This window comes from Convolutriloba macropyga, chromosome 3, assembly GCF_964194025.1.
Source record: "Convolutriloba macropyga chromosome 3, txConMacr16.3, whole genome shotgun sequence".
NCBI classification, from domain to species: Eukaryota; Metazoa; Xenacoelomorpha; order Acoela; family Convolutidae; genus Convolutriloba; species Convolutriloba macropyga.
In genome coordinates this window covers 69512247-69530406 of record NC_134470.1, presented here as the reverse complement: position 1 = coordinate 69530406, position 18160 = coordinate 69512247, and the positions used below count along the sequence as shown (strand labels likewise).

General features: G+C 34.9%; 1 protein-coding gene across 1 annotated transcript in view; it reads left to right on the top strand.

The window, feature by feature from the left end:
- LOC142337247 (uncharacterized) overlaps positions 1–18160 on the top strand; it is a 123952-nt gene that overhangs the window by 83549 nt on the left and 22243 nt on the right. Inside the window, exon 7 of the mRNA XM_075386400.1 lies at positions 16599–16810. Within this exon, the coding sequence (XP_075242515.1) occupies positions 16599–16810 (212 nt within the window). The remainder of the gene's footprint in view (positions 1–16598; positions 16811–18160) is intronic.

Sequence of the window (18160 nt, the reverse complement as noted above, 5' to 3'; positions counted from 1 at the left end):
TTACCGATGATGTGGATGTATGGAAGTGGTTTCTGTTGTGCAGAGGGCTGCGTATCCGCCGTCTGAAATGCCCGCAAAGGCAGAACATCTATGTAAAGCATTGTTTCTGTCGTGGTCGATAACACGGGTCAAAAGAATTCAATTAGTTGAATTTTAAATTAAATTTGGAACTGGAAATATACAAAATATAGCTCGTATTTATTGTAATTATCTATGCAGAGAAAATACAAAGAGAAAATTAATTAATTAAAAACAGATCAATTAAATACGTCTTACTTGTTTGACATGTGAATAGATCTTAGTTCTGAATCCCGGAGATGATTTTCAGTTTTCATCAACATTTCTGTGAGAATCATATATGGCCTAGATACAATCGAGTTAATTAGTTGGAGGTCGGTGGATGTTAGAATCAGGTTTCTGTTGGTGGGAGAATTTACTTCTGACATATGATTGATAGGTCAATAAGATAATGATAACGCCAAAACAAAATTAGAATTGAGTTTAGTTTTGCGGCCATTACGTATTGACACAGAAACAAAGTTCGTCAGATAATTTCTTCTTTCCTACTTTGAAACTTTAATAAAGAAAACCTCTAATTTTCTTGATGTTTCTTTGAAATCATCACAGCCTCCCTCTTTTCTTAAGCAAGTTTGTGGGTATAGGTTCACCAAATTTGGCGCGTTGTTTTCTACTTCTTGTCGAAGTTCACGAAGGCTCTGATGATTCAGGTTGTTGATGCTCTGCAGAAGATGTGGCTGCAGTAGCATCATTTTGATGTGAATGTCCTAAATCTGTGTTGTGAAAATGTTCTGTTTGAGATACGGTCTTCTCTACTGGTGGTTCAGTTTTCACATTGTCCTCGTCTAGTCTCGCAAATTGGTTATTGGTCACTAGAACAGTACTTGTTAAGTTTTTGGGCTGTATGAAAGATGTGTTCAAGCCCTTCCTGATGATGAAGGTAGCAGGAACTGTCTTTTTCTTTTCATTGGCCTTGAATAGAATGGGTTCGCACAAGTCGAAATTTGCTATTGCTGGTAGTCCCACTCTGCGTCCCAACAGGATTTCAACTGGAGATTTGCTCCTTGTCTTTGAAGTGTTGCGATGTGTCATCAGTGCCATCTGCAGGAGTGCTCCAAATGACACATTAAGATTGGGACTCCATGCTTGAAGTAACCGCTTCACTGTCTGAACTGCTCTTTCAGCTAGACCATTAGCTCTTGGCTGATAGACGGGTGATTCCATTTTCTTCATTCCCAATGATTCAGACGACTGTTCAGGGTCACCACTTACAAATTCAGGACCATTATCTGATACTAAAGTTTTTGGTATTCCGAATCTTGCAGAGACATTTCTGTTGTTCGTTTTCCCGCGGTTAAAGCTTCTATCCAGTCAGAACCCGCGTCAAAAATTACTAAGATATTGCATAGGTCCTTAGCATAACCCCAGTCCATGTGGACTCGTTCCCAAACGTCGGCTTCTGGTCACGGAAAGACTGTTTTTCCCAGGCTAGGCCTGTTCATTTGACATTTCTTACAATTACTAACAAAATGTTGAACATTTTGGGGAATGCCAGGCCACCATGCTATCATTCTGACTGATGCATGAGTTGCATTCTTACCAGGGTGTGTTTAATGCGCTTTTGAAAAACCAAGTGTCGTAGTTTGGGCGGAATGAAGGGAACAACACCTCTGATGATGATTCCATTGAGTATGGTCAGTGCATCTTTGTGTTGTTGGAATCCTTTTTCCGCTTCTGGTTTCCAATTGCCGCTTTTGATTCGTTTAATTATGTCCTAGAAGTGTCTGTTAGTTCCAAGTTCTGTTTTTATTTCAGCTTGGGTCACCAAATCACTATGAGCGGAGTAGATGTTATTGATTGCGAAGCACACTCGAGCGTGGTCGGATTCGTCTTCGTCAAAATCCATTCTGCTCAAAGCATCTGCATGGGGTATCTGCTCTCCTGCTGTCTATTTCAGCTAATAGTCGAAGCCCGTTAGAGCTATTGCCCATCATGTGATTCTAGCTGATGCTGTCTTCGGGATCTCTTCGTCTGGTGCAAAGCGATATTTGAGTGGTTTGTGGTTCGTTTGTAGGGTAAATCGTCTTTCAAGAAGGAACTGCTTCAATCTTGTGACCACAAACGCAATTGCCAGGGCTTCGCGCTCTATGTTCGAATTGTTTTGCTCCACAGGAGTTAACTTTCTCGATACATATATGACTGGATGTCCTTCTTGCGAAAGAACCCCGCCAATGGCTTTTTCAGAGGCGTCAGTAGTAACTGTTGCTTCTTTTTGTAAACTATATGGCTGTACAAGTGGGTTTGCGCATAATTCATTTTTTATGTCTTCAAAGGCTTTTTGTTGCATTTTGCCTTATGAGAAATCGCTATTTCTCATGTTATTTAAAGGTAGCATTTTTGTTGCAAAATCAGGAATCATTCTTCCTTAAAAATTTGCCAGCCCAACAAACGATTTGAGTTGTTTGTTTTTTTTTGGTGCTTTTGTTTTTTTAATTTTTTCAACATGTTTGGGATCTGGCGCTATTCCCTCTTTTGAAATGGAGTACCTCAAAAAACTAACGCTATCGACTGGTATTGAGCTATACTTTTTCTCATCAATTGTAAATTTTTCTCACGTAGTCGTCTCTTGACTGCAAGCATTCTCTTGTCGAACTACTCCTTGGTTGTTCCAAAGACCATAACATCGTCTTGAAAAATTTTAACTACGTTGATTCCTTTGAGTGTTAATTCCATGCAATTTTGGAAGATTGAAGAACAGTTTTTCAATCCTTGAGGTAGTCGGCACATCTTGAACAGTCCTTGAGATGTGTTGATTGTACATATATCTTTTGCCTCTACGTCAAGTTCAGTTTGATAGTAGGCGTCTGAGAGGTCAATTTCACCAAAATATGAGGCCCCATGTAGGTTGTGGAAGATTGTCTCGATGTCTGGTATTGGGTAGTCCTCATCCATCAACTTGCCATTGATATGCACTTTGAAGTCCTTGCAAAGTCTCAGTTTTCCACTCTTCTTTCTCTGCCACACCACTGGAGATGCATTAGTGACTCCTCCTGGCTGTACCGGTTCAAAGATGCCCTGTCTGACCATCTGTTCCAGCTTCTCTGTGACCTTGTCTTGAAGAGGTAGAGGTATTTCTTTGGCTTTGCAGAACATTGGCTGTTATCCTGGTATCAGCTTCACATGAGCTTTGTAACACTTTAAAGCAGGTAGGTGCTTGGATGTCGTGTTGTTCACAGCGTGCTGGGATAGAAGGTCTCTACCAAGTAGTCCAAACTCTTTATCAAACTGCACAACTGCTAGTTGTTTTTGTGTAAGCCTGCTTCCTTTCGACTCAACGTCACAAGTAAGTGATTCCAGAAGCTTTAATTGATGATCATCATCAGCTTCGAGATGCCTTATTTTACCATCCAACGGAGTTTTACCAAGCTCATTCCATATTTTGGATGATATCACTGTGCTATCTGCACCTGTGTCTGCCTGCATTTTCACTTTGCAGTTATTTATTGAGATATATTCCCATGTCGCAGACATGCTAAAGATTTGTTCTTTAGTATAAAACATTCCCATCTCCGATGGTGGAGATGTTTGCTCTGAAGAAGTTTTTTCTTCTTAAAAGTTATTCTGTTTATTGTACTTACCTGAATTTGTTTGGGGCTTGCTTCTACACATTTTTGAGAAGTGTCCCACCTTTTCACAGGTGTTGCATTTTTTACTTAGCGCTGGACAGGGTCTACTGGAATGTTGCTTACCTCTACAACTATTGCACATATTGTTGCTTTTATTAGCCGCAAATTTTTCTTTTGGCTTTCTCAAACGTGAGATAAACTTTATTTTTACCAACTCTTCTGCGGCGTTGGCCGCCGTTTTGAGTTTTGCGAAGTCACAATAGCGGGTTTCTTTTTTAAAACGTGCTATGAAATCGTCGTCTGACTCACCTGCACCTTGTGGTACGGACAGAAATTTAGCCCTTTCTGCCGTTACTTATCTGTCTTTAGGAGAAATATAATTTTGAATAGCCAATCTGACGTCTTTTTACGGAGTGTCTATTAAATTCTTCGGACTAATTAGGCTCGTAAGTTTAATAATTTGATCTTGCCCGCACATACTAAGGCATAGATTGGTTACCTGTAGGTCCTGTACAGTACCATTGGTGTTGATTTTGTCTCTTTCTTCTCTGCCCGACATTTCGTCACAAAAGACAAAATCCACGCAGTAGCTGATTCTGCATTCTGTAAATCTAAAATTTGTCTGTCTGTAGTTGGTCTGGACACCATTGTCGTGGTCCATAACACGGGTCAAAAGAGTTCAATAAGTTGAATTTTAAATTAAATTTGGAACTGAAAATATACAAAAATTAGCTACTATTTATAGTACTTATCTATGCAAAAAAAATACAGATAAAACTTAGATTAGCTAAAAATATTGCACTTGATTGTTATGAGAATAGATCTTAGTTGTGAATCCCGTAGGTGATTTTCTATTTCCATCAACATTCATGAGAATCATATATGGCCTAGATACAATCAAGTTCATTAGTTGGAGGTCGGTGGATGTTAGAGTCAGGTTTCTGTTAGTGGGAGAATTTACTTCTGACATATGATTGATTGATCATTAAGATAATGATAACGCCAAAACGAAATTAGAATTGAGTTTAGTTTTGTGGCCATTACTTATGGACACAGCAACAATGTTCGTCAGGTAAGTTCTTCTTTTGTTCTTTGAAACTTTAATAAAGGAAACTTCTAAGTTTCTTGATGTTTCTTTGAAGCCATCGCAGTTTCGGCTGCATAACTACTGATTGTTGCCATGACTGTCTCTATTGTGATGTCTCAGTTTTTTGTTTTACATGTAAATTTTGTTTGAGAGCTGTTGTTTTTTGTCTTGTTAATTGCTTTCTTGTCGAACTTTTAATTGTTTTACATTTTGCTGACATCGACAGTTGTTTTAAATAATGCATTTTTCGTAATAGCCAGATGTCTCAAAAATCAAAACTTATATCTTCCGCATCCACTGGATTCTGACAAGATGTCAACTTTGTCATGATTTTTTTGCTAACGCTTCAACTTAGTTCAAAAGCTATTGAAACCAGCAAAAACAATTGCACTCAGAGTTGAAGAAAGATAATAAATTTGCATTAATTTCTTCTGGGAGAGCGGTCACAAAAAAGTTGGTAGGAATGTTCAATCAATTGTTTTTACTTACGTTTTTTGGTTTTTTGGAGCCTTCTGAGCTGCCGGCACTGCAATAGTTTTAAAAAAGATTTGGGTTGTCAATGCTATAATTAGTGTTTACAAAAACGAAAATCTGCGCCAATTGATATGAAAGATGAGAAAAGAGCAAAACCTTGTTAAACGCTCAAATGTGTTTCTGTTTCTTTGTGTTAACAAATCTACGGTGCCACAAAATAAAGGTTTCTTTTAAAAAATATATATAAACTTTATTAATGTACGGGCATGTTGAGAATGTTTTGTCTTCATTGAACAAAATTTCATTCCTGTTTTTCATTTTATATGTCAAATCTTCCATCAGAAAAGATTGTCTATTTTTTGATAAATTCCCAGACCTTAATGGTAAATTAATATAACCATCCTGCTTATCTTATATTTGAAGTTTTTGTGAATAATAATTCTTTCAGAAACACCAAACTTTCGAACGATTGCTTTTAGCTTTTAATTCTTTAGTTTTGAAAATACATTTAGTTTTTCCTATTTTGCGAGTTTCTATACTTTCTTTTTGGTTAAATGTCATTCAGATTCAGAAAAAAAATTAGCCTAAGTGGAAAACTGACAACCTAATAGAACCAAAATAAATTAATTTCTTTTCCAATTATAAACTGAAACAGATGGGAGTTAATTATACTATAAGAACTCCAATCTACCGACCAAATTCAAACCAAATAGCAAGTGGCAAATCTTCATGCCAGAAATTTTCCAATTATGTTTACGGGAACCAATTAAATTAAATGATAGAAACTGTAAAAGAATTTGAGCAAAATATTGAGTATGAGAAATTACCAAGCCTCCCCAGTAGAAAAAAATGGATAATTTGCAATTTTTTGCACTAATATATAAATTATTTGTAAACATTTGGATTAATTTATAAATTGTTTTTAAATCTTTGGATTAATTTATAAACTATTTGTAAACTTTTGGATAAGTTCATAAACGATTTATAATTTTTTGGACTAATTTACAAAATCTATTTAAAAAAATTAATTGCCACAAAAAAGCGAAAAAACTCCGGGCTACACTAACCTAGAAAAAAATAACTGAATGCGAGAAAACTAAATGAGCAAAACTGAGTGCAGATAATTGTAACGGTATTGTACTATAATTTCAAATTAAGTTATCAGCAACAACGCACACCTTGGCATAAAAGCCTGAAATCTTTTTTAAAAAATGCGTCACCATCTGTTATAAAATACCACTCGATCGTTGTAGATAAATTATTACCAGAAATTATTATTATTAGAGGGCATTAATTAGTGATGCCCAGGTGGGTATGAAGTACTGATGACTTTCAATCATTGCTTATTGATTTGTTAATTTTGATCACGTGGCTTGCTATGCCATCCAAATTGCATTAAAAGAGCGCAAAACGATTGAACTATTTATTTTTACACCAATTGTCACTAGTTTTTGAGTTTTTTCCACAATCATTTAAAGACCACCCTTTGTGGATTTAATTAGCCAAACAATAATTGATCTTAGAAAAGCCTCTCAAAAAGCGATCAATTGTCCGAAAATGGAAATCAATTTGCAATTTCTTTCTTCAATTGATTTCTTTCAAACAGAGAAAAAAATTATCGGGACTACAATTTCGTTATTATCAGTAGAATTTAATTAGTGCCTCAAGTAGTATGCTACATACAAACGTTCAATTGCTTTATTTCAAAGCCTTGGTTCGCAAATGTCCGCTATAAGTAGTTGCAAATCGAACAACGCTTCTATAAAAAGCATAACTATTTGACAAATGTAAAACATGCCCCCCCCCCAATAACAAGTATTCATGTTCAAAAGACGATAACAAACCGACTCTCTCTCTCTCTCTTTATCTCTCTGAAGCTAATTGAAAAGAAAGAACGAACTCAGTCTGCTCGCTCTCCAAAGTGCAGTAAGCTTCTCAAGCCGTGTTTCAAAAATCGGCGATGATTAATAGAAACTGTGTGTCGCTTATTCATGTGTTTGAGTCACCCTCTTTCATTTCGTCTCGATTTTAATTTCTTACATGATTGGTAAAATAGGGTTTGGGTAAGGAGTGTACGGATTGATACTCAAAATAAGAGACTCCCAGGATTTGACGAAAAATTTTTGGGGGTTATACGGTTGCGAGATTAAAGGACATAGGGGTCAAAAGATATGATGTTGAAACAATTAGGGGGGGGGGGGGATATGGCAATCATTACAATCCCGAATTGATCCCCTTTTATTAGTGGTCTTGTTTTCTTCACCCCAATTCTTCAAACCTCGTATATTTTAACCCCGATTTTGTAGCCCTCTAGATCATTTAGCACCGCAATAATTTAACCCCTACATTGTTTCACCCCGATTGTAAGCTTTCTATAATTGAGGATAATAGGGTCTGTATTAGAGCAACTCTTTGCTCGTTATGTTGATTCTATGTCAACACCATTATAGTGAGAGTACAGTTGCGGGTTGCGACCCCACAATCTCTTAATTGATTGCAATCCTCTGCTCTCTACTGAGCCAACTGGTTCACAAAGCGAGAGTCTTACTATGCTCCCTTATATTGAGCTATCATTTCAAGCTCCATTTTTATGAGCACAACTTTCTTACTAGACTGTATACTCTAACAGTCTGAATCAATATTAATTAATCTTATTAATAGAGATTGAAAGCGGGGTAAAATTTCATTTCCACACCTCAGTCATTTCACCCCGATTTTAATCTGTAAGCTAATGGCACATAATTTTGAGGAAAATAAAACGAAAGACTCAATTGTTCAAAGGAAATTTACACTCATAAAGCATTGTACGGTGTGAATAAATCGGGGTCAAAAGAAGTAGAACCTATTCTTAAGCTCACAAAAGCGAAACCAGACACATTAATGTTTGAGCTAAAACGTACAAGAAATGCAATCAAATCGGCAGCAAATTGAAGTCTAAATATGATATTTTGCTTTTATACTTCATTTAAGTAATTTCCCAAGCACAATTTTTTGTACAAAAATTTGAATAGACAAAATTATTTGTAAATTGGCAAAGCTGCGTAGATAATAACAGAGGTGAGCAAGGCAAAAGCATCTAAAAAATGAGTTTTCTCTTTCATAGCACTGATTTGCACAAAAACAAAGATAGAAGAAAAAGAAACAGCACTTCATTGACTTGAAATGCTGAAGCTTATAATTCATCCGGACAATTTACCAAAAATTTAGTTCATCGTTAGTTTCTGATAGGATCTGACACTACAGTAGCTGCTACCGGATTATCTGACACTGAGTTGACATAGCACGCGGGGATTGTTGACTCTTAGTTCAATATTTGTTAATTAAATAATCGGAAAGTATTAAATAATCATTAAATTTTAACTTTCTTTTCTACACGACTCCGTTAGAAAACATAATGTAATATTTTGCAGAGAGAAACTATTCAAATTATTTACTTTTTGTCTACGAAGAAGACCGAAGCACAGTTAGGAAACTTTAGTTTTTTTTACTTCAAAAGCAATGAGGAACAGTTTCAGGGCTTCAAAAACCAAAAATTCAAACGCAGTTACTACTCGTTAGTAAGTTCAACATATTGATCGCATGTCGCGACGTCTCCGCAACATCAAAAGTGATGCAAACGTTTTGAGCAAAGATGGAGTTCTATTTGTAGTTCGGAAGAGCGTACATCAAGTCAGACAGCAAACAGCAAAATTAGTTACAAAGAGATGGAAAAAAATCAGCATAAATATTTCGCCTGCTTAAAACTTTTTACAAAAGTAGTGCATTTTTTTACGTTTTTAGAGGCTAAGCAGGGAGGAACAGTTACTAAGTTTTGTGTCGTTGAACTCATTTTTTGGCATCATGTTGTATCCAATTGTTTGTTTATAAATATTTTTTTTCGCTTTTTTACTCACCACCAGTTTTCTTTCTCTAGATTCAGCCTTAAATCAGGAAAGATAATTTTGTTTGATAAATTTGCAACAATTTTTTCATAAAAGTGTAGACAAATTTGATTGAGCAATTTCGATTTGGCTTGAAGAAAGAAAAGCATTTTAAATTTGGCAGTATATAAATATTTTGCTATTTTTTGAGTGTTCGCCAAGTTTAGATGCGCGACCCTAGGCAACTCTGGGTCAGACCATTTGGATCGCATACTGGTGGCGTGGTCCGACCCAAAATATATGGTCCGGGAATCGCTTGAGTCGTACGATGGTCTTGACAATGGTCGCACCACGTTCTGATCAGTGGGAAAAGTCTGCGAAATGGTCTGGACAATGATCGCACTACGGTCTGATCAGAGGGCAAAGTCGGATTTTAATATGATCATACGTCTCACGGAAGTCTGGACAATGCTCGCCTTACGGTCTAATCTGAGACCAAAGTCTAGACATAAATTGCCCCAAAATCTGACCACATAGCATTAACTGACCATATTTATTTGATTGGAGTTTTTTATCCCTTTTTTGATGATGCAAAAGAAAAATTGCAGGCACTTCAAAATGATTTTTTGTTTATGTTTTTATCAATTAGTTTTGTCCTAACTTTAGCAATATATACTAAACTGATCAATTTTAAGATGAGTTATATATAGGTTTGAATTGAATGGTTTAAACAAATAACAACAGATTATGACATGTATTGAGGCATGGTCTGATCATAGGACAAAGTTTCGAGTATGGTCTGATAAGAGGGAGCGTTGGTCACCTTAAAGTCGCAAGAAATTTTTGGGTAGTACGATAATGTGATCAGAGGGATTTGGGTCACACGATGGTCTGACAAGAGGTCTTTTGGTTCGCACTATGGTCGCACAATTTATTGGGTCGCACTACGGTGTGATCAGAGGGCTTTCGGTCGCACGATGGTCTGATAAAAGGGGGCAAAGTCTGGGAAATGGTCTGATCAGAGCAGTCTATGTTCGTGCACCTAACCTGGGTCAGAATGAAAAGATTGCTCATATTTCCATCCAACTTTATCATCCTTCTAGTTCATTTCTTTCCTAAAATCCTCAACTTAATTTCAAATTAACTGCAGTTACGTCAAACGTTGCGATTCTTGATATTTATTACAGCATAAAAAATGCTAAGGCTAAGGGTTGAAAGAATGTTGGCACAACGTAAACGTAAAACTTAGTTACAGGACCCGCGTAAAGTCAGTGCATATTTTGACAAATTTTTAGTACTATAATTTTCGCAGAACTGTTTTGAAGTCGATTAAATATAGCCACTTTAATGGTGCTTTGTCTTTTATAATTGTTTACAATTGTATAAACTGACAAAGAAAACAAATTTTTGTTTGCATGCTTGCTTGAGTATAACAAAAATATAATAGACATGGTTGCAGGACACATCGTTTTTATAGGTTTATTTATTTGTGACTGTAAATTTTTAGTGACCGACATTGCTAATAGATATGTGTAGGTTTTGCCTTTACATGCCACAAAATTGCAAAACATTATTGAAAAAGTGAATAAATTAGCCTTTAGTTCTCTCTGCTAAAAGTTCTGCCAAAAAACTTTTTTGTTCTGCTAAAAGCAATTTTTCTGCTCAAAGCAATTCTGCTAAAAGCAATTTTTCGTTAAAACATTCGCTTACTTTTGTGCCTAATGGTTATCAAATACTTTATACCATATTAGAACTTGATGAAATATGAGCAAACTTGGCAACCATTTCCTGAAGTGAAAAGCATTGTTACCTGCTTTTTATTGAAAACAGTGATCAAGAACCATTTTTTATTGTTTACTGATTTTTCGCAAGTTCTTGCATGTTTACTTTTGTCAACAAGAAATTGCTTTAAATTGCAAAACTATTCGTAGTTGACATCATTATTAATTCTAATTTAAAACACAATAGAGAACTTTAACTACAAACGTTGCATATTTCTGAGACGAAAGCGAACTTCCGTAACATTAATACTAAGTCTTGAAATTATATATTCTAGCTATTTTGTTACCTAATACGAAGTACTGTGCTGTTCAATATGAAAAAAACTGAGAAAAGCATTTGGGTGATTTAAGCAAGGTAAATTTTCTGTGACTTAGCTCTCCGGTAAACTTTCACAAAAGTGTTTGTTAAACGGACTGCAAAATTTCTTTTTTGACTTCAGTGGCAACTCTTTTATGATAGTCTTCTCAGGAGATCTCCGAAAAGTCTGATTCTTTAACAGTAAATGTTTCCTCAGATAGTACCAACTGACTTTAAATGTACAGCCAAGATGCAGAATTAAAATATTGACTGGAAATAAAAAAAACTCAAAAACTTTTTTAAAAAATCAGAAACATTTATTACAAATGACTTTTCCTAGTATGAGACAATAAATTTTCCAACTGAATGCAGAGATTTCAACTTAATAACAATAAGTTAGATGATTTAAAAGTTCAAGGTAAAGAACAAATAAATGTTTCTAGAAAAAAAACATAAAAAATCCGCAAATTACTCGTTTGTCTTTTTTCACTTTAAACACTAGTCCATTACCGACGGCTATCTTGCAAGTTCTTGCAAGAATCTTGCATGAGTCTTGAAGGATTACGCGCCATCTTGCTAGACGTTACCAGATTTTCGCAATATCTTTCAACATAGCCGTCGGAAATGCAAAAATAAGCGTTGATATTGTAAGATTCTTGCAAGATAAGTGTCAGACGGTTGCAAGATTCTTACAAGATAAGCGTCGTAGTCTTGCAATTTTCCTACAAGACAAGTGTCAATCTTGCAAGAAACTTTAATATAAATGTCTGATTTTTTGCAAAGGTCTTGGAAGATAAGCGATGAACTTTGCGAAGAACCTTGCAAGATGGGCGTCCGGAAATCTAGTCTTAGGTTGAGCGTGGAGGAGAGGAGAGACGGTGCATTAATCTAGTCAAGAGGAGAGACGGTGCATTACTCAGCTCCTGAACGAACGCACCTGACCTAGACGCCAAAAATTACCCTGAAGAGCTAAGAATAATGCGCGAAGGATGTCACAAACAAGTCCAAGGGATTATTGCGCTGAAGAAAGAAACAGACAAACATATACATGAACATCAAAATGCACAATAAAAAAGGGCACAGAGAGGGCTGGAGGTTATAACACTACAGAAAAAAAGAATGGAAGATATAAAACAACACCTAAATGCACAAGAAAGGGGCACATATACGGGTGGGGTTCGAACGATACGAGCGAGCGCAACACGAGCGAAACAAAAACAACTGAGCGTGAAAGCGAGCCAAAGAAAAACGAGCCAGCGCTTACGAACGAACGAGCAAGCAGAGGCATTTTTTTGATATAAAAAATATATTGAATCAATCATTTTTCTGGAAACAAGCATTTCAAATTCGTTTTCGGAGGAAAACTTGATATCAATTTTTACCAATAGAAATGAGGTTCTGTAATATGCGTTCGCACATACTGTTCCGACCTCCTTCATCCACATGTTTGGCATATTTGTCTAAGAACTGAGGAACAGATAGAAAAACACAAAAAATTCGAGTAATTTTCAAAAAAAAATGGTGAATAAACAGCCTGCCAAATTTAAGAAAGGTAGTCAAGACGAACAGCAAAAACAAAAACATCAACAACATCAACAAACATTACTTACAGCCAAAACTTGATGTTCATTTGAAAAACGCTTAAAACCAAAAGTCAAAATAGCGTCAGATAAAACTGAAACTAAATATTTTTTACTTCATTAGAAAAAATATGGGACCAGTCCATAATAAGCCTTGGTAACAATTAGCAAAAAAAGAACGAAAACAACAAGGTTAATAAAAGCGCTTGTGGTCGTAAATACAATATAATTCAGAGTAATGAAAACCATTAGATATCAATTGAAAACAATTAACAGATCTTAGCTAAGCTATGTTTCTTTAGGAGGGCACTAAGCCCTGTCAGTGTTCTATTTTTTATGCGGTTACAAAAAAAGCAACAAATTGAAACAACAAACAAAAATTCATTTAAAACTTGTTGAGAAGACACTGTCGAAGTTGTAAGGCCATATTTCGCCCAAAAAATGTGTTCGATTGCGCCTTTTTTGAAAACACATAACGTGGTGTGTGAACTTTCATTAATGAGACTAGGTACTAAAAAGACAAAAAGGAAATTTGGAAAATTAGGTAAAACTTAATCTTAAACAGTAATTTTCGAAAAAATATTTTCAAAGTCATAAAAGCCAATAGCTACAAAAAAAATAAAATGGTGTAATCGTTCAAAAGTAGCCCTTAAGATACTTTTTACTCAGATTATGTCTTAGGTCAACAAAAAAAACGTCAAATATGACAAACAACAAAAATTAAATTAATTTTTCTTTATTTTTTGCGTAAAACACGTTTTGAAGCCATTGATTTAATAAGAAATTCTTTTTAAAACATTTGATTTTGCACATTTGCGCCTCGTCGTGAGACCAATTTCTGTTCTCATTGACAATATTAGGTGACAAATAGACAATAAAAAGAACAAAAAATGCGAAGATAAAAAAGATTTTTATTTCTGAAAACTTTTGTTTTCAAAGTCATGGAAGCCATCAGCTATCTGATAAGATCAGAATATCGGCTCGTCTATTCTTCAATAAAAAGGCAATTAGAACTGTCGTTTTCCATTAAAGTGCATGCGACTAAAAAGACAAAATAAAACCGACAGTTAAAATCGACAAAATTCAATGAAACTCTTCAAGAGAGTGGTGTCGAAGCCCTTAAAACCATAATCTTCACGTTTAAATGTTTTGCAATATTTAATTTTCTTTTTTGAACGCAAATAACGTAATATTTGTACTGTCCAAAAAATGGTAATGTGACAAAATGATTAAAAAACGTGAAAAATAGATACATGCCTAAAAATACAGAGAAAAATTGCGAAATTTGGTGGTATCAAATCCACGAAACCATAATTAAAGATAATATTTTTATTGATTAGAAAAAAGAAGCGTTCTTTCTTTGCTGACACTAAGCTACAAGCTGACCCAATTAAGGAAATAATTGTAGCAATGTTCAATAAGCCATTGTGTTTTTAAAAATCAAAAATCTTTAAAGGTCAAAATGACCATTAGCTTTCGAGTTAAAAAACTGGCTAAATTTTTTTAGCTACATAGGAAACCAATGGGACCTATCATCAGTGAGTTTTGGTTTGAATTGTTCTTTTCTTTAATAATTATAAAACTGATCGATTTTTTGTATAAAAATGACCGACTGATTACAATCCTTATGTTTTTTTTTGGATTGCAACAGTCCAAGATTGATCCAAAACTAGCGTCGCTAATGTTTTTCGTCCATAGGAAACAATTTTTTTTTCAATGTTAAAGATATAGATAACTTGATAGCTGAACAATAAGAATATTGCTGCGTTTTTGATGCTCATCGAGTAAAGTTAGCAAAAAAACGGCAAAATTTTCAATACAGAGTAGGCTCAATGAAAATTGAAGTTGGACTAGCGTCTTTTGGATTTTACAAAGATTGCGTTAGTTTTTTGGTTGTGTAATTTTGGCAATTGTAACTAAAGTGGACTAAAGACCCTTCTTTCATGCTATTTTTTTTGACAAAAGGCTGAATTTTGAAATAAATAGCCAAATTGTTTCCCGAAGTTTTATATCACAAAAGTCAGCAATACTTTTTTCGACTCAAAAAAAAATCAGCAACAGTATTTTAACAATTTTAAGAAGTTTCAGCAATGTTCACGAAGTTTTAGGCTAAAGTTCCCGTAAACGTGAATAAAAATAACGTCTTATATTCACAAAAATTTAAAGATCGTTAACTCGCTCAAGAAAACATTTCATCAAAATTTTTTCAATCCGAAATTATACGCTAGACGGGCTTTTCAATGATACTACTCACAACTCTCCACGATAAATATATCGATCAGTGAAAATTGACTGAACAAAAAAACCATATGACTATATAATTCCCTCTCCACCTCAAGAGGGATCGGAACAATTATAATGGAGTGATTGGGTAACAAAATTGACCATTTATGATTTTCATCAGGTTCATTTTTTAACAGTGAAAAACAGTGCTTTCGCAGGAACTACGAACTAGGTTTTTTTCACTCTGAGGTGGTTACTGAAAATTAGTTTTCGTGGTACTTGCTACCTGATAATGATTCAAAATTATTAGAGTCACAGAAAAGTATCAAATAATGGGAAAAATTGTGAACGGAACGTTTTATATTGAAAGCTGGAAGGCACTGGGGGCCTTTTTTCAACTTTTTTTAGTGCTTAACAACCTATCCACATTTGATTTGTACAGAATGAACCATTGAAACCATCATTAAACATTTTTTTCTCAGATACGTTATTGAAGGCCGAAGTGATCTGAAAGTTTCTGTTTTTGAACCGAGAGCTCACTTCAATGGACTGAACTCATAAGAGAATATGATCTTTGAGTCAATTGGTCTTTAAAATTGCACTTTTTGCTTTAAAATTTTTCGACGTCTATCTTGCAAGATCTTGTAAGGTTCTTGCAAGATAGAATTCCAGATCTTGCATCTTGCAAGATAAGCGTCAATTGCAAGAATCTTGCAAGATCATGCAGGATAAGCGTCATTTGCAAGAATCTTGCAAGATCTTGCAAAATAAGCGTCAAGTTCGTCTAGGAAAATTTTTAAAAGTGATTCAACCAAAATTTTTATTCTTTTCTGTAACTTTTTGAAACTAGCATGAGTAACAGTTATCCTCCGCAACCAGCAGTCACAACAGTTATGGTGATTTGTTTTTAAAAAATGAAAATGGTGTCAAAAGTTGGTTTTCGTCCATTTGTTGTTGCTAGCTGTTATCGTACAGAAATCATTATTGAAAACAGCAGCAATGACACGAGCAATCTGCAGAGCAGTCGGAAAAGTTTTGTCATGTCCATATAGAAGTTTATATTCCTAAATACTAAAATCTTGAAAATCTTTATTGATTTTCCGTTTCAGAACAGACTCCTTTGAAATTATAATTCTGTGAGCCAGTTTTGGCGCGATGTTGGCCGAATTGTTTGTATTAGAGCCCCTAAGAGATAGTCAGCGTTTCCAGTAGATTAATCAACAAAGCATTACCCTCAACTGATAAAATTATTAAATTACATTTTGGTTGCTCGGTTTCGCGAAAAAATTGCATAATCTGAAACTTAAAGTAATAAAATTGGACCTCAAAGAATTGTAACCTGCTTCATTAAGATTCAGCCATTTTATTATAATCAGTTTTACATCATTCTGTTGTAGCTAATTGCTTTACTTGTTGATTTTTCATCGAAAGGAGTCCTTAATTTTAAGTAAAACTTATTTACCAATATTTCCTTTCTGGATGTTATCAGTAATCTGTTTGATTTCAAATTAGAAATTTTAATCGAGAGAAAAATAATTAAAACTTAGAGACTTTTCAAAAACTTTAAGAGTATGTTTTCAGTGTTTGAATTACAGCTGTCACGTTCGATTTTAAAATATAAAAAATCAGAGACTGCTACTGTTTTTTGTAGCCGGATAGCATGTCGTGGCTGAGCGCAGTGTGGGTGAGTGCGGGCGGAGTTTCTCGGCGGAATGGGTCAAATGGAGACAATACGCAATTGGGGGGTGGAAGCAGCAGCAATCAGAGCAAAGAGAGATTCAAGAAGTCCTCCTGTTCCACCACTTCCACCATAATTGCCCCATCCAAGTGTGGGGGAGCACCCCTAACCCCAATGAGTATCAGGTAATAAATACAATATATGACATTTAACCCATCATCAAAATACTCCCATAAGCGTTAAGTGTGTGTGGGGGGATAACGGAAAAGATGCGAAATTGGCCATCTATTCAAAAATAAATCATCATTATGGTCAACATTCTTTCAGAAGAATTGAGCTTTTTCTGATGAAATACTGTTTAACGGGGCACATTCGGTATTTCGGTTAATTTAAGTATTTTGGCTCATTGATTTTTCGTCTGTGGGTTATTTGTCACGGCATCACGTTCTTATAAAACGTCGTAATGAACTCAGAGGATATCGAGAGAAACGGAAGTTCTATTCGATAGAATAATCAATATTACCACATGGTAATATAAATCTTGCATGTCTCAGCGAGGTGGGTCGAGTTTTGCTTCCCATGGATTCTAGTTCTGACAAATTCTAGTTCTTCTTATTCTTAGTTCTGACAAAAGTTTCATTAGTCAAATAATTTGCGGAATTCATACCCTGGCAAACGTTATTGGTCAAAATTAGCAAAAATATACCCAATTTTCTTAATTTCACAATCGTTTTCAAACTAATTCTGAAACTGTAATGTCTTTTGAATATTAAGTGGCCTGTTTAATTTTGATAAAATTTTGAACCTCCAGTTGCGACCCATTTGCCCGTGTTGAAGTAAAAAAAAATGAACTCTGCACTTTTGATTCTAAATTGACAATGAAAAATCAGCTCCAATTTAAATAGATGTTACACAAGCTATATAGTCACAGGGTAAGCCGTGATTGAGGTACGTAATATGTGGCGTTGAAACTTTAAATGCTAGTTTTTCATTAAATTAGATTACAAAACGTATAGACACACGTATTCGAAATCTGAAAAAGTGAAAAAATCTTGACAAAAAACGAAGTTCCTAAAAATTTTGCAATTATTAATTAAGAAATATCAAAAATTGAAACTACTCAGAATATAGAGCAACTTTTGATTATGACGCAGATAACACTTGTTTTGATGAGAACAAATAACGAAGCTACAAAACGTATTGATTGGCATTTTTTCGTCGACTAAACTGTTCTTGTTTTCGGAAACAAAAATATAAACTAATCACTGTCAAATGAACCAATTGAGACATGATAACTATGCTTCCCTAGTAAACCAGTGGTTCTATCAAGCATTTAGAACAATTGATGAGTCCATTTGTAATCGGTTTGCGATCAATTTTAACTCAAAATTCAAATCAGTCAATAATCAAATTTAGACAAAACTGAAAAACACTTTAATTTTTTAAAAATAATTGGCAATTTATGACTAGCCATCGAAAGAAAAAACTGGGATGATTTGGACTTGCCACTTAGTTGTTTAAGGAAAACTTCAGTA